This window comes from Dromaius novaehollandiae, chromosome 7, assembly GCF_036370855.1.
Source record: "Dromaius novaehollandiae isolate bDroNov1 chromosome 7, bDroNov1.hap1, whole genome shotgun sequence".
Classification (NCBI taxonomy): domain Eukaryota; kingdom Metazoa; phylum Chordata; class Aves; order Casuariiformes; family Dromaiidae; genus Dromaius; species Dromaius novaehollandiae.
In genome coordinates this window covers 46,901,742-46,924,768 of record NC_088104.1, presented here as the reverse complement: position 1 = coordinate 46,924,768, position 23,027 = coordinate 46,901,742, and the positions used below count along the sequence as shown (strand labels likewise).

Below are 23,027 nucleotides of genomic sequence, written 5' to 3'. Positions count from 1 at the left end.
TGATTAAGCAGATTTCCAAGGATCAATTCTTCCTAAACTTAAAGGCTCCCCAAAGACAGCACTTATTTAAATTCACATCAACACATGAGTGAGTCTTCGAAGTTTTAGTGAGAGGAGAAAGGCTCAGGAAGGCTGACTGGTTCATAGAGTGCAGGCTTTTTTTCCTCAGAGGAGGAAGGAATAAGAGAAATGCAAATGGAAAGACATTTAGCCAGAGTTTCCCCTACCCAAATACTTCAGCTAGGAAGGATGAAGACCCTCAAACAGAGTAATATGCTTGGTTGGAAGTTAGTCTTTGCAATGTGTTTGAAGTTGCAACCCGTCTGAACTGAAGCTGGAAATCCTGCTGCAATGCAACATGCTTCGGTCCCTGCGGGGCTGGCAGGAAGTGCCTAGAAATCAAGCACTCCACAGAAATGCAAATGCTAGATCCTTCTCTCTCTTGTGCCATGCCCACTGTCTGGAGTCTTGCTCGCTGAGACTGGTGGAGTTTTCTGGCCACATTTGTGTCCTGGAAGTACATACATGCACCCTACAGGAAATTTAACCTGACATCCCACGCGATTTGGCCGAACAAAGTGATCTCTGCCCTTTCCAGGGGAACAGATTACTTATTTGTATTTTTTTAGTTGACTGCATAATCTGAACCTCTAGAAAGTCCCTTTAGGAGGTCACACAGCTGAAATAATAGCTAATGAATTTTAAAAAATGATTTGGGAGTTATTAAATACTTTCTTCTTCCTTTCCTTCCCTCCCCTCACTCCCTCTTTGGCAAACACTCCTGGGTTATTCCACAAGATTGCTTCCTCTTCCAGAGCAGGGTATGTTGGAAAAGCATCCTAATATGTATGAACGAAGAACCTGCACTCATCTCCAATGTTTGCATGTCCTCCCCTCCCCCGCCCCAAACTGAGTAGGGTGGTGTAAGAAAGCTAGCTGAAATAAGAAATATCACAGTAGCTCCAGACAATAAATGCATTATTGGCATTGCTTTTCCTTCCAAAAATGTCCCTCTTCTCTGTTCCCATCACCACATTGTTTCATCTCTGGTTATGGGATTCTCTTAAATGCAGGTGTTGGTGCTCCCAGGTCTCTCCAGTATAAACCAGCTAGTTTCCACCCATACTTCATGGGCTCTGTTTGTTGTCTTCAATGGAGCTATGCCAGGTTATACAAGCTGAAAATCTGGCAGCAGCAATCAGTGTCTTGTATTTGCCCTGGGGGGATCTGTTCCCCTTTTCCATCTGTGCAAAGACCCCTTCCTTGCTCTTGCATGCATGAGCTATGGATGGGATGCTTTGTTTTACCGAGGGCTCCCTGACTGGCTAAGAGATTGCATCAGTGCAGTCCCACTTCTAAGAGACTAGACTGGGGTTGAGAGCCAGCCACGTGGTCCTGTTGCATGAGGATCATTCCTAGGCACCAGAGAGCCAAAGGGAATGCCATGCTGGGAAAGGAGATTGTGATTTTGCCCAGGAATAAAGTGATTGCTTTCTGACAGCAATAAGAGTGATAGTTGAGGGGGTTATGCTCTGAAGTGAGACATGTTTGGAGTTGTGCAGAGTTTCAAAGCTGTGCCTTGTGTTGCTCAGCAAGCAGCCTCTGGAGGAGTAAGGACTCCCCAAGCTCTGCTGTGGGAATGGGGCTCACCTCTGCCTCCTTGTGCTGTGAAATGGGGCATGCCAGCCTTCCTACCAACAGCTGGAGAAAGGCAAAAAGGAGGTAGGTGGTGGCTTCTGGGCTACAGAGTCCACGTGCCCAGGCTTTCTCTCTAGGTCACTGCCCTTGCTCCTGGGTGTGTGGTGAGGGTTTGTTTACAGAGAGCAAAGCATTCCAGCTTTACTGAGAGTTATACTTCAGTAGCAGGATGCCTAGGGAGTACTCTGAACCAGCTCATGTCTTCTCCTGGACTTCCAACTGTGCATTTAAAACCTGAAAATGTTGCTTAACCCCTACTCTTGTTGGAGTCTTGCTCTTTGAATCTTTAGGAAAAGCTTCTTTAAGCCCTAGCATGCAACTATGTAAAGACTCTTAGATATGAATGGAGGCTGGCATTTTCAGAGGGATCAAGGAAATTTAGTGTCCTTGAAAAAATCCCAGCTCTGGTGGGGCCCTAAGTCTTTTCAGCCTCGCCCCCTCAGTTCCAATCTGTGCATCAGACCCTGTGGCCACCCTAATAACAGATCAGAAGAAAGTAACTCAGCCTTTTGAAGGCTGAGTTCAGTGCATGATTCTTGGAAGGGAATGCGCGTGCGCGCGCGCGCGCGCGCACACACACACACACACACACACACACACACACAGAGTGAAGAGGAAATAGTTTTATCACGCTTCAGCTCAGCAGTGTTGGACTGTGGCGGCTTGTTCCTTTGCTGGCCTCCAAAACAGCTTGGCTGCCTGCCAGGTGGGGAGCTGCAAAAATATCAGGGTGGAGTTTGAACTATCTTGAGTTTGGTAAAAGATAAGACCTGGGGACTCCCTGGACTGCAGGTGGGCATCATGCTGGTCTTGTGGAAGAACTGGTGGAGGCTTTAGCTCATCTTTGAGTTAAGTTTGGGACTTGGGTGGGAGAGAAAGCAGGAAAACCTTCTCAGTGTCCTACAGCCAGACCCTGAACACCATTTACATCTTTCTTCCTCCCCTCCTCTTTGCACCCCTGAAGCACACAAGAGGTGTGACAGTGGTGAGTTTGGCCTTGTCCTCATCCCAGCTGTGCTGCAGCACTCCTGGGCCTTTCTGCAACCAGCATGTCGCTACCTCAACTGATGCTGCTGCTGGTGGCAGGCCTGGCTGTTGCAACTGTTTCAGCCCAGTTACCATGCCCAAAGTATATCTATACAATGCAATGCCTCCACAAAGAGGTCTGAGCTGGCCATGGTCTGCATGGACAGCAGAGATCTCCACTGGAAGCAGGCTATTCATGTTAGTGTAGTGTCCGGTTAGTCTCTGTCTCCCTTCATGACAAATCCCAGCCCAAGTAACTCTTTCCACCTGCTGTGTTTCCCCCTTCCCTAACCTTCAAGGACCTTTACTTCCTCCACTGTCTGTTTCCTGGGCTCCTTCTCCTGGTCTGGTCCTGCTCGTCCCCCTTGACTCCCTTCGGTCTCTCTCTGCTTCCTCCATCACTTGCCTCAGCAAAGAGGGGAGTGCAGGAGATGAACCCAGCTCTTCATTCAGGTTCCACCAGCTCAGCTTTACCCTGTGCCTTCCCCTGGTTTTGGGCTCCTTGCTGTCTGTCAGGCTCAACAAAATACCAGCTCACAGATAGGGAGATTTGTATATGTGCACACACGCTCCAGCAAGCCATCTGTAATCTCACTAATTGCATTTCCTAAAGCTTCCCCTCACGCAAGGCTTCAAATGCAGCAATGTTTGCTGGGGAAATTCCCCTTCAATGTAATCAGTTCAGATCTGTCTTGCCGAAGAAGAATTGGATGCTTAAATCCCATCTACTTCCCAGTGGTTCTCTGGCACCTAATTCTCCAGGAATGACTCCCCTCTGCCACCACCATCTGTTATAGTTGCACTGCAGAAAGGCACAGCTTTCCCAAGGCCTCATCACACTTGCGAGGGGGCTGCAGCACTGAGCAAAAAAAAGACTGCAGTTTCATGTCTGCTCTTTGCAGTGTGCAAATACCACTCCGTTAGGGGAGCTACAGCAAAGAAGAAAACCCTGAATAAATCAAACAGGGAGACGAAGGTACAGAAACACATATCCGAAAGTGCTGGCACACTGCTGGCACAATAGCATCTTTAATGTGAAAAATCTCAATGCTTCCTGCTGTCGTTTCTGCACTATGTCACATCAAAAAACTTTCTTGCTGGGTCACAGTTGCAATGTCAAGCTTTGGCCCTACTTAATTGGCATTTTCTTAACCATCTGATTCTAGAAATAACATGGGGCTTTAACAAAATGTTTAATGGTTTATTTCATCCATTAATTTAATAGATTGATTGTAGCCTTTCTTAAGAAGATGTGTTTCTAGTCTTCAGATTTTAGGTGGAAAAACTTGATCGCATGATCTCTGAAAAATTCAACCTCCAAACCAGCAAAAAACTTCAAAAGTTCTTCTCTGATATCTTGTCGTAGTTTGCAAATGACCCTTGAAGTTGGCAGTTGCATGTGGTTCTGAAGGAGCCAAAAGCACAGGCTGTTAAAAGCTGAAGAAACACAAGGGGGCTTTTGTAGCAAGGTGGAGCTCAAGTGCTCCATGTATCAGCATGATTTAACATAAAGAAATTCAGTCTTGCATTCAATAGCAGTTATCACTGTTGTAAAAATGGAAGTTTTCACATCCCTAATCTAGGCAGTCAAATGAGAAATGTTTCCAAAGAGGTGTTTCAGACTCAACTGTTATGCAGCAGCACTGCACAGATAGTTCTGTCTCTGTCCTCAGTGTCACATCTCTGTGCTGATCACTATGGCACATTTTTAAATGCATCCTTAATTCCACACAATCTCTGGAAAGCCTGTGAGTGTGAACCGGCCTTTTTGTGCCAGTACCTTATGATCCCTGGGGTGGACCTGAGCAAAAAGAGCAAGATTTGGGGGGAAGCCCTCCACTGTCATGCTCCAGGACCCTGCCCAACCCTACTAGCCCTTGACCACATCCCCATATCCTGAGAGCAGATGCTGGCGTGCAGCTCGGAGCCCAGCTGCAGTTGGTAGGTGCCTGGCATGGTAAGTGTCGTTGTGGAGGTTGCCCAGGCGTGCCTCTGCTCTTCATGAAGTCAGGAAGTGCCGATGCCATGTGGTGCTCTGAACTGGTTTGTGGACCACAGCCAAAGACCCTCTGATTTAAAGTGTGCCCGAATTTAAGGAGAGCCGAAGATTCACACTCTGAAGGCTTGCTCATCAGGGCTCCTCTTAATTGTCCAAACCTATCTGCTACCCTGCATTTTATACAGTGAAAGTGCAGAGGGTATGAGGCCAGTTCTTAGGGAGCCAGATGTTCCTAATACCCTGCTGTGAATGCTGATGAACAGTAAAACTGCTGGGACTCTCAAGCCCCCTTGGCTCCTCCAGTCACTCTGCATGGCTTTTTAGTGAAATTCTGCTTTAACAGAAGACCTCAGGATGGCTCTGGCCCAAGTGAACTCCTCAAGATCCTTGTGCAGTATTCTCTTGGTGGTACCCTGAGATCAGCAGATGCTGGCCTTTCTCTAAACTCCCACTCAGTGTCTCAAATCCCAGGGAAAGCTCTCCTTCCGTTGCTACACCCTGCACTTTGAAGACGGAAATAGAGAGATTGAACAAGATCTTGGGGTTTGTACGCTTCGGCTGTCTTCAAAACTTGCAAGGGTTTAAAAAGCCAGGATAAGGACATTTCAAACACACAGCCTGCTCTGTGTCTTTAGTGTCAGCCCTCTGCAGAGTTTCCTCAACACCAGTGCATATATACCCCGTGTGCATAATAAGTCTTGCCTGTCTGCATGCTGTAAAGCTAATTCTCTAGTGAATGTTCCTGTCTACCTGTATGGTATGCCTGTTTGCAATTACACAAGCAACTTTTCCTGAGTTACGCAGCTGAGACATGTTTTGCCTTCAGTCTGGTGCTTCTAGCCCACAGAAAACTGCAGCTGAAATGCCTGAGCAAATAATTTGAGACTGTATTGGGCATTTTGGGTTGAGTCTGTGCAGCTCGAGAGAAAGCCTTGGGGCAATACGTTCCCTTGCATGAAGTGGGTGCCAGTGCTTTTTGAATGGAAGCCGTACTATTGACTTCAGCAGGAGGAGGATTTGGGGCTGTATTTTCTTTTTTCATTATGCCGTAAATTACAAACGTTTGGCTGTGCAGTCTCTCTCCACTTGTTTGGAAAGTCATCGCTCATACTGTTTGCTGTGTTGTGCTGGCTGGACCAGTTCCCGGAGATCAGCACAGCCTGCACTCGGCGTTTGCTTCGTTATCTGCTCTGCTAATGTGTGCGCCTGTCTTTTTGCCTTTCATGTCTGCTGTTGTTTCTTTTTTTCCCCCTTCTTCTTTAGGTCACTCATTTTAGGTCACTCTCTCTTTGGTACTAATTTCACTGTAGTGTTTTCCAGATTGTTGCTTTTCTGACTCTGGAGGCGTTTCTTATTTGTTTTACTGGCCAGAATACAAAAGGTTAAACAGTTTGGAGAACTTTATTCTGTATTTACTGCCGAGGTAGGTTTCTAAATCAACAGTAACTTGCGTATTGGAGTGACTCACAGAGCTGTTTAACCTTTTTACTTCCTTTTTGTCTCCCTCCAAATCTGAAGTGCACATCTGTAATTTAGATTTCTGAAATGAGAAGCTGTGAAATGCATATAAATTGCTGGAGATAGGCTACTCGGAGACTGGCCCTGATGCAGAGCAGTTTTCCATTTGGCAGGACTCAAATCCTGTTGGGGTGCAAAAAGCACCTAGAAATACACAGAAATGGATGCATGTTCTTGTCCATGGGAGGACAGTCAGCAAGAAGGACTGTCTGCTGGGTGAAACAAAGGACTGAACGAAAAAACTGAGCTCAGGACTCAGCTCTGATAAAACCTGACTGCATGCAGGTCCGTTTTCTATATTTCTACCACATGAAGGAAGGTCTTGTCTCAGGGAGAGATTACAAGCTGGGCAGGCAAACAGAAGCACTTGAATGCATTAGCATTCCCTTTTGCAAACAGGGAAACTGAGGCACCAAACCTTGCCCGAAGTTGCACGGACAAGTTTGGTCTGAACCACCAGTCGTTTCATCCTGTCTCCTTCATCCAAGGCACGGCAGAGGAGAGCATCCCTGGGATCAGCTACAGGTGTGAGGAGGGAGAGGGTACCTGCTGGAAAGCATCTGTGCACGGCAGCCACCTCGTACCAAACCCTGGATGGCGACACGGGAAAAGAGCTGCTGTCAACACAATTCATCTCTACTACAGGCTACTACAATTCAGGCTGTACTACAAACAACTATGCCAACAACTGACCTTAGCTGGCCTGCCCAAAGCCAGCTGCAAAACCCTGTGGCACCCAGGGGATGCTGAGACATGCAGCCTGCACCAAACCAGGCTGAAGTGGCACAGGAAAGACAGGCAGTTGGGCAAAGAAGGCAAGTGCTGGGGCTCCTTTACCAACCACTGTCTTTGCAGAGGCTCCCTAATTCACCATCCTGTGAAACACCCCATTTCCTGGCAGCTGAGAGTATTGTTACAGACACTCCCCTTCCTCTCTAGCAACAAAACTGGACTAAGACAACTCCATCCCCAAATTGCAATGGAAAACAAAATTCACCTCTTTAGAAGGTCTCGGTGACTCTCTTCTAAGAACATCTTGAACTGGCATATTTTGGTTTTGTCCCTCCCTTCTTGGTTTTGGTTGCAAAAGGTCCTCCCAGGGCCCCACAGATGTCATTTCTAGGTCCCTCAGCCTAAAATGCAATTTTTGAGCAGAGTTTTCTGGGCACACTGGCTCTTCCAGGATACAGCTGGGTCTGGCCGAGCTGCTGCAGTGCATCAGCTGAGTACAGCACCTCTTTGGGGTTCAGTTTGATAGCATTCGTCCAAGTCTTCTCATTTTAAAGAAGTTCAGTCCCTCAGTGGAGGCTGGATGTTTTCTGGCAGATTTTATTTAGTTTTTGCCTTCCACTTTCTGTCCCTGCTTGATGGGGAAGGGAACAGATTCGGCTCATCCTGTGAAATGGATGAGGGCGATGCAAACACAGCCACTTGCAAAGCTGTTTTCCTGGCATTTTGAAGCAGCCACTACCCTCCCAGCCAAGAGCAGAGACAGAAGCCGGAGCACACAGCCCTCCTCCGTCTGAGCTGAAGAGCCAGCTCCCCAGCTGAGCCCTGCTGACGGACTCGCGTCCTTCAGAAACGCCAGCAACCGGGAGAGACGTGCATCACATACTTGTGCCTGGATTGCATGTGCCAAGCCGAGGCACGTCCCAGCAGAGGCTGCTCAGACAAGCAGAGCTTGGGTCGGGCTGCAACGTCTTGCCAAGGACGGCTGCTGTGTTTGGGCAGCCACCCCGGCCTAACCCACTCCCCATGCTCTTCTGTTCCATTTGGTTGCCACCACACATCACAAGGTGAGGCGTCAACAAAGGGCACAGCTTAACCAGGGGTAGGAGCTGCCTCTACCGGTTTTCTTTGTTAGCCCACAAAATGTTACCCTTGTCCTCAAGTCTGCAAAGTCCTGTGAGGTTTTTGCTAATGGCAGCATCGCATGCTGGGCCCTACTCTAAATGATCTTTCACAGTACTGGCAAATATTGATTACTTACCAAAAGTGGCTGCCGCTAAAGGAATGGAGCATACCTGTACTCGTTCTGTTTGGAGCTACTCTAAAATCTCCTCTTAAGAAAGACAACAGTGGAAGTTTAATCAGAGAGAGAGAGAGAGAGAGAGAGAAAACATGCCAGAGGTACAGAAAGTAATGAAATACTTAGAAGAAAAAAACAAAACAAAAGAACCCCCACCCCAAAAGACATTTGGTAGCCTGACCCTAAACTGAGAAACACGGGAGCCTGTTGCCCTCGTGATGGCATGCTGGGTGTAAAATTCAGGTTTGCTGTGCTCTGTGCTGTCAGATAGCTCCTGACCTGCCTGCGCTGCTGGCAAGGGGAGTTAGGCATGTTCTCTTACTAGGCTCGCAAGAGATGTGCCCTTCGGATGCTATCTCTGACCCACATTAGTCGTTAGTACAGTGTATCCTGCCCTCTAGTGCCAGCAGGTGCTGAGTCAGCAAGAGCCCAGCAGCAAAATGTGGCTTTCCACCCTCTTTTATTAAACAGAGTATTGCTGGGCTATGTGAGCCCAGGCAACTGCTTCATGCTGAGCTGCTAGGAAACTGGGAGCAGCTAAATACGGTGGTACATCATTGGGATGTTTGTACATCAATTTGTGCATTGTGTACCTAAAATGGCCTTAAAGAGGCAGCAGGGAAACCACAGATGACATCTCAGACCCTGCTCCCGGGGAAACTGTGCACACAGGGCTCTGGAAGAAGCACAGCTCACCCGTAAGTCTTTACAGGACAGGACTTCAAGGAAAATGGGCTTTACAAGGGGAACAAAAATACACACAGCAGGTTCTTGTTAAGCTTTTGTGGTTCGGAAGGTCGCTTTGCTGAAAGTGAGTTAACTCGGAACCCAGAGACCACTTGGCTCTCAGGTAAGGAATGGATAAAGCAGGGAAAACACCTAGAAATATGCCATTTTAAAATGCATAAGAACAATTTTCTGTATCTGTTTAAAAAAAATAATAATCTGAGAACGTTTCATTTTGTTACAGATTCTGCTGGGAAGGGAGTGAAGGTTTCTACCAGCCATTGTCTGGGACCCACAAGAATGCTCCAGGCTTATTTCTGCTGCGAGTTGGGCATAGTCCATCACTGCTCCTCCATGCTCAAGAGAGCTCTTGCTCCCCCTTAAGTGTCCCTTGCTTTCCGCTCTTTTTAAGACCCCCCATTAAAAGAGCACTTCAAGATTTGCAATGCAACAAATGAACAGGCTAAAACTGCTGCTGGGGCAGGCTGGTCCCGAATCCAGAGCTGTACATGCTTCTAGCAGCGAGGAGTTGAACCCTCTGGAGCTTTTGCACAATTTCCTGGGTTATTTTGAGATGACAGGAAGGCCTCCTAACAGGAGCCGGGCTGTGGCCATGAATGGGAGGGGCGCGCGGTGCTTTTTTTGCATGAGCTGAACGCAAGCAACGCTCCACAAAACAGAAGAAGTTTGTATAAACTGCTCTCCTCCCCTGTCCCCTCTTCCTGAATCAGAAACCAGCCCTCAAATGCTGGCGATTTGGAGTAGGGGGTGGGGGGGAGAAAGAAAGAAAAAAAGCGTCTAAGAGGTCACCCATAGTTTTCCTCTGATCGCATTGTAAAGTATGAGCGCTCGCATAGCTGTTAGGGTGGGTTTGTTTCTTTAAGGTGTCTCCCAGTGGGAGGATCAGCAAAATGCAATGTGGCAGCTATGGTAACTCCTATTGGCTTTTAGCACAGCCTTCGGCTGATCGCACAACTTGCTAGCGAAGAAGGTACAGCTGTCCAGGCCTTGGCAGGGATCCCCACCCTCTGCTTACTGCCAAATATCATTTTTCTTTCTCTCTTTTTTCCCCCCTCAGTTTCCTAAGAAAATTAAGCTTGGAAGAATGGCCTTGTCTGCCTGTTGGTCCCCTCCAAGAACTTCTGGACCAGCTGGGATAAAAGTCTCATGGCGTCACAGCCCTAGACAGCCCTGGGACGTTGACAACCAACGGGGACTGCAGGACCCCAAGCTGGACGTGCTCCTGCTGCGTTAGGAGATGCCAGGGAGGCCAGGATGAAGCCCTGCCACTCACCTATTGCCTCCCTGCCCTTTGGAGGTGGAGTACAGGCATCCATTCCTCCCCGCTTGCCCCAGATCTGCTCCTGTTTGCGTGCCCAATCCGTGCTGGCCAGCGTGGTGAGGCTCGGAGAAAGCGCGGCGTGTGATCGGTGCTCTGAGCAGCACGGTTGAAGCCGGACGGCGCTTTGCTGCCGTCACGCCGCAAAGCAGGGGCTGCGCTTCCCCGCGAGCCGGCCGCTGGATCGGGGCTTGCAGATCCTGTAGGCGCCTTTGACGGCCTGCATGCTGCGGCTAGGCTCACGCTCCACGCTTGTTGTCCTGTCCTTGCACGGGACAGATGCAGGTGGTTGGGGGGGGACACGTGTAAAAAGTTAAACTGGCTGGAAAAGGCGAGTGCACTCGGGATAAACCCCGCCCTGTGCCACACACCCCTGGGGGCCAGCAGCTTTACTGAATTAACCCCCCGCTTGCATTAAGTGCTGTGCTTAGCAGGCTGTGGCAGGACAGGTGCTTCGTCAGCCAGCGCAAAGCGAGGTCTGAGGCTGGGGGAGCGCGCGTTGCTCTCCTGCAGCTCCTGCCTCCCCGGAGCACGTCGGTGCACCGCTGGAAGATGCATTTGCGCTGGGGCTCCTCGGCAGGCAATTTTGTAGTTTGTCCAGGCAAGCTTAGTAAGTGGCATATTTGCGTGAGGGTGACAGAAAAATCGGAGCGAAGTTTCTCCCCCGAAGTTTGCCATGCTTGTCTGGTAAAGCAAACGCCCTGGCACGGCACGGCAGAAGTGACCGAGAAGCCGACTCTTTTGAAATGGTTGGGCTGTATATGCTGTTTTAGGGAGGTGCCTGAAATAAATAAGAGCTAAAGAGCGGCGAGCAGTGCGGCGGTGGCGCAGAAGTAATTCACGGGGGGAGTCTACAGATTCCCTATCTAGAAAGAGATTTTATGTTAAAAAAAAAAAAATGCAAACGCTGCTTAAGCTCCGTCACACAGAAAACTCATGCAATGGCTTTTAAACATAAGATGAAGAAAAAGCTGCCCTGGGGAACAGAAGTACGACACGACCTGTTTGTACGGCTGAGGAAATTATGGTATTAGGAAACAGCACAGAACATGTGCTATAAACAGGAGGTTTATTTTCTGAAAGAGCAGGGATGAATGGGCAGATCTTATAAATATACTCAGAACTTATAAACATACCTTCTGATGCGTTATGTGGGGTGCATGAGAAGTGTTCTACAGTAGAAATAAAGTCCACTAATGACTTATTTGAGAACAGTAAAACAGATAGATAGAAATACATTTGAAGACTGTCACTTTTCAAGCCAGGCATTTCTCTTTAATTCTGATATAATTTATTGCTAAGAATAAAGGGCTACAATTTTCAAGAGCAGTGAAGGTATTTTTGAGAGTGTTTCCCTTAGTCAATTGAGTCAGCTTAAAATATTTACTTTTTGCCACCCACTGGGAGTGAAAGTATTGCCTGATTTAAAAAAAAAACCCAAAAAACAAAAAACAAAAACACTTGAGAGTAAAGCTTTCAAATTGACTCAGTCCCATTGCAAACAAGTGCATTTTAAGCTCCCAATTCAATTCTGGAAATGCCACCCCACACTCCCAATTCTCCATGCACACCTTAGCTGAATGATATTTGCTGGCCAGAGTGGCCACCTGTAATATATTTTGGGGCAACAGGGTCTTTTTACGGTGCTCTTGTGCAGTCATTTCCCCGGCATGGAGGCATAAAACAGTGAAGAGTTACTACCTCGCACGCATTAAGTTATCGCAACAATTGTGATCCCTAGATTGTGTTTTTAAAATTTTTGAGGGTAGGGCTGATCACTGGAAAGAGATGCCCTGAGCTCATTTTCGCTTGGGACATAAACTGCAGCTTGAGCAGCTCAAAACCTGATGTTCTGAATCACTTTGCGGCACCAAAATGCGAGCACGATTTTGTTTCTTCTCTACCGGGAAGGTGGTTAGACAGCACCTCAGCTCTGCTCCTGCTCCACTCCAACAATGAACATTTTAGATACATATATAGTATAAAAGAGAGATTATTTAGTGTTGGTAATAACAGGAATCTATTAACCCTTCTCATGGCAAAAGATGAAAAACCTCTTGCAAAATATCTGGCTGTTCAGTGCATAAAACCCCACTGAGCTGGAAGAGAGCTTTGAACACAGAGATTGCCTGGTCGTGCCTGAAGCATTGCGCTAACAGTTAGAGCAAAATGGACTCAGCTATATTAGAAATTTCCTGAGCTCTTCAGACAAAATAATAAATTGCCTTAGTGCAGAATAGCCATTTTACATATTTAAAATGCATAAAAATATACATTAATGTATTTTATAATTATATACATTCTTTTTTAAGACAATATATTTCATCTGATTCCTTTTATCACATAGTTTTATGTCTCAGTAACTTGCGAAATTTTCGTGTTGGTGTTTTCTTGGCACTCTAAGCAGTGCTGCTGCGGCCTACAACACCTCTTTCGGTTCTCTGCAAATATTCTTGAATGGGTTTGATTTCTATTGCTTCTCAGTGGAAGATAGCCCACCCCACGTGGAGGTAGCCCACTGGTTTCCTGCATCCCACAGCTATAGCCCACAGGGCTGGTGCCGGTGCGCATTCAGAGGAGAAAAAGATTTAATGGCTTGCAAGAATTCACAGAAGGTGCTCTTGGGATGTGAACCCATATGTACACCACCCAAAATGCGTCAAGACAGCTCTAGTTATTGGGGTAGGAAGTGTGCAAGACAGGGAGAGACAAAGAGAAGGGAGCTGAGTTTTGACATACTGAAAAACTATTTTTCCCCTGTCCTAGTTCTTCTGATTAATGGTTTGATTGTGCCCCAAACTATTCTCCCAAGAACCCCACTGGGTCTGCAGCTATGCCGATATGAGACTATATTGTTTGCATCTAGGAATGGTCTACTGTGGAAGACAGCACCCTGGTCTGCCCCTGTGCACAGGGTGGGGGGCATCTCCACACACTTCGCTAACATTAGATGCTTCTAGACCTTGAGCAAGATGAGAATCTGCCGGTGGGTTTGGCGTGGCACCTGGTATCTCGTGTGGTCGTTGTCTCTACAGCAGGGTTTCGTCTCGAAAGCGTGAGACTGCCGTTAGCCCTCCTAATGCAATCATACCGCAAGTGGGCCTGCAGTCCCTGGGAGCAGACTACGGCTAGTCCTAAGCAGCCCCTGCAGAAGCAAGCAAAGCGCGGATGTTGGGGCTTTGCTCAACAACCCCGCTCTTCCTGGGCCATGCCACTTATTCGAGGCAGCCTGCCTTGCTCGAGGCAGGGCACCTTTTTCCCTCTGGGGTCTCTGCTGTACAAATGCCCAAGTTGGAGTTTACAGCTTTTTCTTAAATCAGCCTGTCAGGCTCCTCACACGCCTGGGTGTGGCAAGCTGCATCAGAGGCCCTCTGCTATGATAGCTACATTTGCAATAGTAACATAAATAATAAAAGTGGCCTCACTCAGAACAAGGCTTAGCTTTAAACATTGCCCCTCAATGGGGATGCCATCCTAAGCCGATGTGAGTTACGAATGCAGGATCAGGCTGCCTCGACATCAAAAGGACAGCAATAAAATACAGAGAATCTGCAACGAAACACTTCAGCCCGCTCATCACTCCTATCAAAAGCAGCCGTCTTTGCTGTCCCGCGCATGGTTGATACTGCTGCGGGCATTCTCCATGCCACGTCCCTTGGCGTCCCCGGGCAGCCACCAGCGCAGAGCCTCTGCTCCTGTGGGCAGACGGCACAGGCACAGCCAGCGGCAGCACTTCCGAGGCACGCACTCCGCGGAACCATTAAGAAACTTCTTTTGTTTTCGACTGAAGATAAATCACCCTGTGACCAACGGCAAATCACATGACGCAGGTACAGTGAAACTTGTGTCTGTTTGCCTGAGAAGTCACCTAAGTCCATTCTTTCTTTCTAACATCCCCACAATATTTTCTTAGGTTCTCTGCCTGACCAGGCATTTCTTCTTATGAGCCATATCTTGCTGCTAGATTTCTTCGTGGTACACATCAAATGTGGCGTAAGGGTCAGTCGTAAATGGGTTTGTTTGTGCTTGTGCGAGTGTGAGACATTTTCTCTCTTTGTAATACCTTTGCCAGATTAATATTAAGGAGCTAATACATGCAATGTCCTAGACTGTGTTTAAATTCCTTTACAAGGCAGAGAAGAAGTGTTCACGGGCCAAGAGGCCCCAGTGCCTCCAGCAGGGTTTGCAGGGGCTTTGCTGAGCCCACCCTGGGGTTACCTTGAATTGCCATTGCCTGAGTCCAGGCTGTCCGGGACACACTGGAAACATCAACGCAACAGCCCTGGCTGAGTGCGCGAGGAAGACGGTGTCAGGCAAGCTGGATGCCGATCTGCCAGGGAATCCCCCGAGCAGTGCAAAATGCTGCTTTCCACTTCTCTAAATGAAATCTGCTCCCTTGCTGCATCCAACCCCCCCCCCCCCGAATTTTCCAAGCTTGATGAGCTGATTTTTCACAGGAGTTCTAGTGAAGCTGTGATCCCTCCATCTCTCCTAGCTAGAGCAATTAGGTTTATTTGGATTTAAGCACAAACATATGATTTTTCAAGGAGGCCCAAACAGCTTAAAGAGAAGGCATCATCACATAAAATTACTGCATGAGGATTTTTGGTGGCCAAAATCATCTGAAACCTAATTCATATATTTTAGAGTGTGTTTGGCAAGTCTTATATCTCTTAAGGAAATGCTAAAGCTTCTTCTTGGGGGTGGCAGTTAACAAGGCAAACTATCTTATTAAGAATTCAATTAAAGCTAGTACAGGCCCACTGGACCTCTTCCAGTAAATATATATCAAGCTGAACTAGTAGACATTTTTTTTTTCTTTTTCTTTCCAAGCTGTGGTTAAAAGACGGAGAGGAGAAGAACATGGGAGGAGAAGGGAAGGGGAGGGAGAGGAGGGACTATTGCTCATTTCCAGCTCAATGTATAGTGCAGGGCAAAAGGGTTATTTTCTTTTTGATGTCTGATCACTTTTGCAAGCTGTGCAAAACAGGGCCTGTCTTGTTGCTGCCTTCTTGAGCAGACAGCAAGCACATTTCAAGGTGCTGCTTAGGCTACAGTTTGCTGAAATGAGACTCTTTTAGCAAAGAGAGACACTGCAGAAGCCAAAAAATAATTCCAAATTACTTTAACGCTTGCAAAAGATGTCCCTGAGAAAAGAATGGTGACGCTTGCCTCTGAGCGCGGCAAGATTGCACTCAAACTACCCAAGCACGGCTCATGGAAAGCGTCACTTACATTGAAAGGCTGGTTTGGAGAAGTGATCGTGGCAAGGCACAGCCCCGACTTTTGCCCGGCTGAGGTTCGGATGATTAGATCGAAATGTCTTTTCCCCCCAGAAAGGCTCAGACTTCTGAAATGACCATCCGTAGAGATCGATCAGCTGATGGCCATGTACCTTTTTGAAAACCCCGGCTGCCTATTTTAGTAATACTTAACAGTTGTTGTTTATTTAATATTTGTGTAGGAGTTGTGCCAAAAACCTCCCTGGCAGGAGCTGGAGTCCCACCGTGGTAAGCCGTGTGCACCCTTCTGCAGCAACGGCTGGTCCTGACATCTCCAGGTTTACCTTTCAGCTAACTTTGCTTCCCGCGACGTGACAACTGATTTTCAGGGCGGGTTTGCCCTGTGTAAGTGAAAATGCTCCTTTTTTTCTGAAGGCCAAAGGCCTGGAGGCAGTGATCTCTATGAGTGAGAGACTGTGCAAAAAAATTAAAATCGAACTTCCCGCAGAAGTCCTGCTGTAATATAGGAGGAGAAGCATATCCAGAAGAGCTAGCATCGCCCTGGTCCCTGCTTACATGCCTGTACACACACATGCGGAGAAAATATGAGCACCAGCAGTACCAGAGAGAATGAGAAGACCGTAACAAAAAGCTGACAGAATGTTTGCTGGAAAACAACATGTTTTCTGCTTAACTAGCTCAGTTTAACAGGATTGTGCCCTGCAGTCTTTACTCCAGCAAAAGTCCCACCAAAGTGGAGTCAGGAAGGCAAGACTGGCTCCCCTCGCAATGCGCGAAGTGAGCCCTGAAGAAGGGACGAGTGTGTTGCAAAAGCTGGCCTTGATCAGACAGTTCTGACCACACAAGGAGTCTTCTGTGAATGGAGGAGCCCTGCTGTAGGACCAGGGCTATAACGGTGGCAAAACATTAATGCTTAATTAGAGCGGAGCTGATGCTTTGTTCGCCCAATGCAATGAAAAACCCTCATGTTGCAGCTGAACCTGAACACTGGCTTGGTTGATCTGCTGCAATTGCCAGGGTCTGGTTGGGGGGGGCAGGAGGTCCCTGGGGTGGAAATGGTTAAAGAGAGGGGTATGAAGGTAAAGGCTGTTGTGCTTTGATTTATTGGCAGGCTGAGTTAATCTGTTATTTGCATATGATCAGCTGTTGATGCTGAGTGGTCATCTTCTACAACTACAAATCTAAGTAAATGCTGGGGTGTCTACAGGGTTTTTTTTTGTTTGGCAAATATTTTTACTGCTTTAATTCTCTAGACCTAATCATTAATTAGCACGATGCTGTTAGGATCCAGCAGAAGGACTTGTTGTTTTTCCTCACATCCAAATTGGCCTAAGAAGTAAATCCTAAGTGTTGGTGTACAGCACTCTCCAAGTCACTTAGAGCAACCCACTGAAATGTCTGATGGGATTGTCAGCTAGCGAGTATCAGCAAGGTTGCTCTGAACCAGCAGAGAATCCGGCCCAGCACATTTTTCATGGCACAGCAGTTTTTTTAATCAGGTTTTTTTCCCCATAATCTTCTGCGAAGCCTGGATAGGGAAAAAAGCTACCAAAAATGCATGCTTTCCCTGACCAGCAGCTGTAATTCCCTGATTACATGTAGAGCTTGCTTTGTGCTCTGGGTTGTGGTGGCATTCCCTTACATGTTCATGGCCTCATCAAACTATTCCTATGGCTTGCAGCAAGACATAAATTCTGTAGATTTCAGGCTTGGAGATTTCAAAGTCTTGCTGAGCCACATGGAAATGATTCTCAGAACTACGGCTATAAAAATAATTATATTGCCAGGAGGAAAGAGTGACAAGAAGTGTCCCCAGAAGAGATTTCAGCTGTGGTTACAGGATCTGTCCCTGCTCTGTAAGAAGCTGTAGTGGTCTTCAAGGCTAATTTATTGCCACTACCTATGCCTATATAAAATATGCCCAACAAATGCTGAAGGAAGCAACGCAAAGGGCGGTATTCAGAAAGAGCTGCAATCTTCCCCTTTGTTTTAATGGTGACGCTTGCAAGCTCTTAAAATTGGAGCTACTCCACACAGACAACCAGCGTGGAGATGACTAATTTGGAGACAAATTAGGTCTACTTAGCTAAAATGTATGCATTTACTGTTCCCTTAATGACCCTTCAATGCACATCTGTCACGATAGGACTTTTACCACAGCACTGGCTCCAGCAGATTAAGTAATAACATGCTTTTGCTGCTCTTCTAAATGGTCCTTTAGTTCTGATCCAGCATTTCTGTCCACCACGCGTGTCTCTAACTCTGTATGATCAGTAGTTAGTTTATGTGCATATATTCCGTAGCAGATTTGTCTTTTGCATTTGTGTTTCTCTCGAGAATTTTCCTTGCACCCTGTCTTTCAAGGGCTCTTAATTTGAGCTTTTGCTGGCTGAGTGCTATGTATTTGGTGTACACTGTGTAACAGATTTATTCTTTCCCAGGAAAAGACAGAAACGTAAACAGAAGATCCAAAATGCATTTTGCTGGGCTTTTAAATGCACTGAGATGAAAAAAACCCGCTATAAACCTATTAATGTAAATACCAAACTTTACAATCCTTCCTGTCAAGGAAACATATTTACATTTTCTAAGGATGCGTATAAAAAAATAGGGCTTTTGGGACAAAAAGGGCTTAGTTCCAGTGTCACAACACCCCCAGTTAACTGTAGTTCTCTCATAAACTATAGAATTAGGTTGTTCCCAGGGCCAGCAAAGATAACATCTGTTTGCTTCTTTAAGGACAAAATGAAATAGGATGCTAATGTTTTATTCTGGAAACAGCCCTAGAATTCTTAAGAAACAATTGTAAGAATCATGCACCTCACTTGCAGGCGTTATACTCGTCTCCCAAAATGCAGAAAGATGGCAAAGGCACTATTAACTGAAGTACCAGCCCGTGGAATGCAAACAGCTCATCACAAAGCCCACTGATGATAGCGCAAATGGACATCGGGTCTTGCTGGCCAACTTATCGTATGGCCCTGGGGTTTAATGCTATATCATGGTTTACAGTTTGCTGATGCTTTTGCGTTTTTGTTTTTTTCATGCTGGCTTTTATTCCTGCTGTGCCTGGCATCCTGGTTAGATACTGCTTTTCGTTACCAACTGGCATAACGGGAAATACGTATTTTCTGTTCTCCTGATATTTGTGCAGTTTAGAGTATCTTGAACTTCCCGAAGGAAAATAAAAAAGGTGGTTGCAAGGTAAGGGGCACAGGTGCCAGTGGTGAGGAGGTAGAGATGGGGGGAAAGAAGGCACGGGGAGACCTGCCTTTCAGACATTCGCTGAAACATCCTATCGCCTGGTACACTAATCGAAGTGAGAAGTTGCGCCTATTCCTCTTGAAACGACAGGAGTAAGTTGTCTTTAATTACACAGAGCAGAACAGAGAAGTGAGCAACAGTCACCTACTGGCATTTGTGGAGGCCAGGTGGCATTTTACCAGTTCCCAGGGCTCTGATTTTCTAATCAAAAACCTGCTCTGATTTTTCGGCTGAACAGCAATGACTGCCCCTTCAAAGAGAAATCATTCCTTGCCTATTTCTTTCCAAAACCCAAGGAAAAGGGAGGACATTCACGGCAATACAGTCCGAACGGGACTCACCCCATTGCTTTGTGCACACCCAAAGTTTGTGGCATTTGCTGAGCCCTAAGAACTGCAGCATGTTCTCCCAAATTCAGAGAGCTGTTTCCTAAGGGTATTTTTGCCATCCGGACCACAGTCAGATCCCTCTTGTGTGCAAAAGCTCCTTCCAAAGGGACAGATGCATGCAGAATCCCATGCCACACCAGCTGACTATATTTGCCCATTTCAGTGCATTTCTCGTGCTTTTTTGCTGCCAGACACAATTTTTGTTGCCATAAGCGATAGAATTTGACACCCCACCACACCACACCAGGCCATTTGTCAACAACGTTTTCAACAGTTCGACCGCACGCGTGTGCATGCACACACAGGCACAAAAAAGTAGAGGCAAGCCGGGAAGGTTTGGGGGTTCAGGGCTACGCGAGGGAAGACTGCGCTCCCTAACCATGAGTGCAAACGCAAAGCAAAAAGACACCTCTAGCCAGTTGGTTGGAAGATGAATTTTGGAAAAGATACCAAATATCAATTCACTGTGAGGCAAATGGAAAACATGCTTAGGTTTGGCTCTATTTCATAGTTTTTCATGCACTCCGAAATGTCGCTCTGAATTTCTTTTATCAAGGAGTGGTCTCTGAGGATCCACATATAATATCCACCTTGTCAGAACAGTGTTAGTAATAATTCCATTGATAGTGAATTTGAAACGTGGTTAAAAAAGCAGTTTTTGTCCCTAAAGTACTGTGTGAAACAGAAGAACAGATATATATTAGATAATAGATTAAAAAAAAAATCATTGGCTAATGGCAGCACATCATTTAGGAAACAACAGAATAATTGCATTGTTCCATCACAGCACTTTAGTATTCAGCCAATCTAAACTGCGGAAGAAATATGTGTTTGGGACATTTTACATCTGTTTTTGACAAGAAGCCTGGGTTTTCTGTGTGTTTTTTTAATCTATTTGCTGCAGCTTTTTTAGGCAGATTAGCATGGGAAAAGGCACTAGGTTTTATAAACGGAGAGTTTATCTTTTGAAAAAGTGACTCGACTTTGGCTTTTTACAGTTGAAATTAGGGCACAGCATGCAAAAAATAGTAATGCTAGTAATACCCATAAAAAGCAAGGCAGCAAAGTCACCTATTTAAACAAAACGAAGTAGCAGACAGTTTTAATTTCCTGAAAGCAGGCAATGGATAGAGCAATTAATTTTTTTTTTTTTTTAAACTAACCTTTTGGGGGCTTCTTAGAAGAATGCACAGAAACTTTTATGGCAGCACTCAAATGCAGAATGTTTCAAGATGCGAGCGAAGCGTCTGCTTAAAGTGGTTTCTAAAATGATTTTAAATCTGCATTTTACACCAGCAGTAAGTCCTTTTTTGAACACATCTTGGCTTTTTCAGATAAAGTACGGTAATTGTGTCAAGGCTTTTAACCGGGCCATTTATTGCTGATAAAACAAAGATGGATTTGCCTCTTTAAAAAAACCGGCCAATGGGCTGGGATGAACTTTCTTTTCGTCTTTCGGAAACGGAGTCTCTGCATGATGAAATTATTTCATTTTGCATCATGCACTATGTTACAGGAGGAAAATTCCCCTTTTGGGATAACTCCGTCCTGCAGCTGTAAACAGCGTTTCTTGTGTGAAATAGGTTACCGGGGTCTGCTTTATGTACCAAACCCGAGAAAACAATGGGATGTATGCAAACTCTGGCTGATATAATGCAGAGCTGGTCTGCTTAATTAGCTTGAGGTGAGGGTGTTATTAAAGGCCTTTTCTTTTCTTTACGGTTTATTTTTTTTCCCCCAGCACATTAAAAAGGAAACATAAGAGGAAGTAGTTTTCGGGAATGGAAAATGATGAGGAAGAGCTTAGCGCTCAGAGTAAATCAGAAACTGCGCGCCAGTCTAGAAAAGCCTAACGCCGGCCTTAAATTTACCGGCACTTAGGGGAAGGGAAACTGAATGGTATGAAGATCGGACCGAGTTTGTTCTGTCTCCGTTCGCCTTTTGTGGCGTTAGGGGGAAGGGGGGAGAGGCAGGCACAGCCGGGGCGAGCGGGCGGCCAGCATCTGCCGGCTGCTGCTTTTAAGGGAAACGCAGCTCGGACCCGGCGGAGAGGGGCTTCGTGGCGAACCCCGCTCGGCTCCGGCAGACCTGCTGCGTCCCCCCCTCCCCGGGGCGCGCGGAGGATGCAGGGGTGCTCGGCGCCGGGTTTTCAGGGCACGGCCGCCCTCCGAGCCGAGCAGCAGCTGGTTCAGATCCCCTTGGCAGGCTGTTTTACCAATTGCCTTTTCCTCTCTTAAAAAAAACCCTTCCCCAAAGCAACGCTTTCTGACAAATTTCGTGCGGCGATGGTCCCCCCCCAGCTCCTTGCCTTGCCAGCCGGCTTTCTGCACCGCTCCCCTCTCTGCCCCCCCCATCCCAGCAGAGTGGAAACATGCTGGTATTTCTAAAAACGGGCACATCTGACTTTTGTCTCCCTGGGAGCTTTTCAGTTTGAGTTTTAGCTCGGGGCGGTGGAGCGGGAGGGCACCGGCCACGTTTGCTTTCGCCAGTGAATCGCCGGGTCCGTGGCCTGCTCTCGCACCCCAGCCCCGCCGCCGGCAGCGGTCCCGTACCCGGCCGAGCTTTCCTGCCCCACCTGGGCACCGCTGCTGCGCCCTCCGCGGCTGAAACGCTTCAGCGACCCCTCTGCCCCTCCGTCCCCCGTCGCGGACTGTGCCGAGCCCCACATCTAGACAAGGCCAGCAAGAAACCTTGGGCCACTCCAGCCCTCACCCAGGGAGACCTGGAGCACCTCGACGCAGGCTGCAGCAAGCTGGGAAAACAAAAGAGGTACCTACCCCTTCGGCAGATGCATTTGCTTTGCCCTGGCGGTGGCTAGTGTGAGGCCGACATGGACCACGCTCCTTCCATCCTCCACACTGAAAAGGCATAACTCAGCCTCTCATGAGCCACATAACTGCAGCTAGTCATCTTACTGTCCATCTCGTCGCTCTGTAGGACCTGGTAGAGGAAGTCTATATACCTAGCCGCGAGCTTGAGGGTCTGGATTTTACTGAGTTTGTCAGAGGGCAAGGTAGGGATGATTTTCCTCAGGGCTGCAAAGGCTTCATTGAGCGACTGAGTCCTCTGCCTCTCTCTGACATTGGCCAGGATCCTCTGGCTCTGGAGTTCTTCATAAGATTGGGAGCTGGGACTAGACTTTTTCCCCCTCTTCCCTGGGTTGGGGCTGCCATCTTCGCTGGATTTCTTACTGTATCTTCTCTTCCTGCCAAATCTCTTTGGCTGCCTTTCCAGCTCCTCTTCACTGGTCCCCAAGCTATCCACAGGGGAAACAGGAGAACTGGAACTTTCTTCCATGCTTTCTGCAAGAAGGGGAGGGGAAGAGACTTTCCCCCCCTCCTTATGTTATGTGAGTGTGTGTGTCTTAAATGTGCTTTAAATTCCTGAGACAGATCCTTTGGAAAAACAGGAGGGTTTTTTTTTTTTGCTGACCAAACGTTTTCCAGGTTGCTTGAAGGGCTCTTATTTCAAGGACGGGGTTGTGCAAAAATTGAGGTCTTGGAGAGAGGAAGTTATTCTAACTTTTTGGAAACTTTAGCTGAGCTCAGTTGCTAAATAGTTGTCAGAAGTGAGGGAGGTGCGGGGCTCCCTTCTGATTGGCCGGCCAGGTCAGTGGGAGGAAAGCTTTTCCCCTGCTAAACTTTCACAGTTTTATGTTACACTTAACTAAAATCTTGGGAATGCACCTCAAATAAAAGATAGCTTTGGACCATTCCCCCCCCACCCCCCCCACCTCCCCCCGACAGATTCAGGATTTGCAGCTGGGGAAGAGATCCCTCCGGAGCAACCGCCCGCC

The 23,027-nt window shown here is 47.2% G+C and overlaps 1 protein-coding gene across 4 annotated transcripts in view; it reads right to left on the bottom strand.

Moving 5' to 3' along the window:
* The window catches only part of TWIST2 (twist family bHLH transcription factor 2), a 45,733-nt gene extending 22,929 nt beyond the window's left edge, over positions 1-22,804 (bottom strand). Inside the window, exons 1-2 of one of the 4 annotated variants that reach the window (XM_064515480.1) lie at positions 22,009-22,804; positions 3,913-4,129 (exon numbers count right to left, since the gene is read on the bottom strand). In XM_064515480.1, coding sequence (XP_064371550.1) covers positions 22,046-22,528 — 483 coding nt within the window. In that variant the 5' untranslated portion in view covers positions 22,529-22,804 and the 3' untranslated portion in view covers positions 3,913-4,129; positions 22,009-22,045. Of the gene's footprint in view, positions 1-3,912; positions 4,130-4,782; positions 6,832-22,008 lie in introns of those variants that run through there. The other 3 variants (XM_064515479.1, XR_010390079.1, XM_026106003.2) reach the window with 3 other exon arrangements.
* Positions 22,805-23,027: the final 223 nt, after the last annotated feature.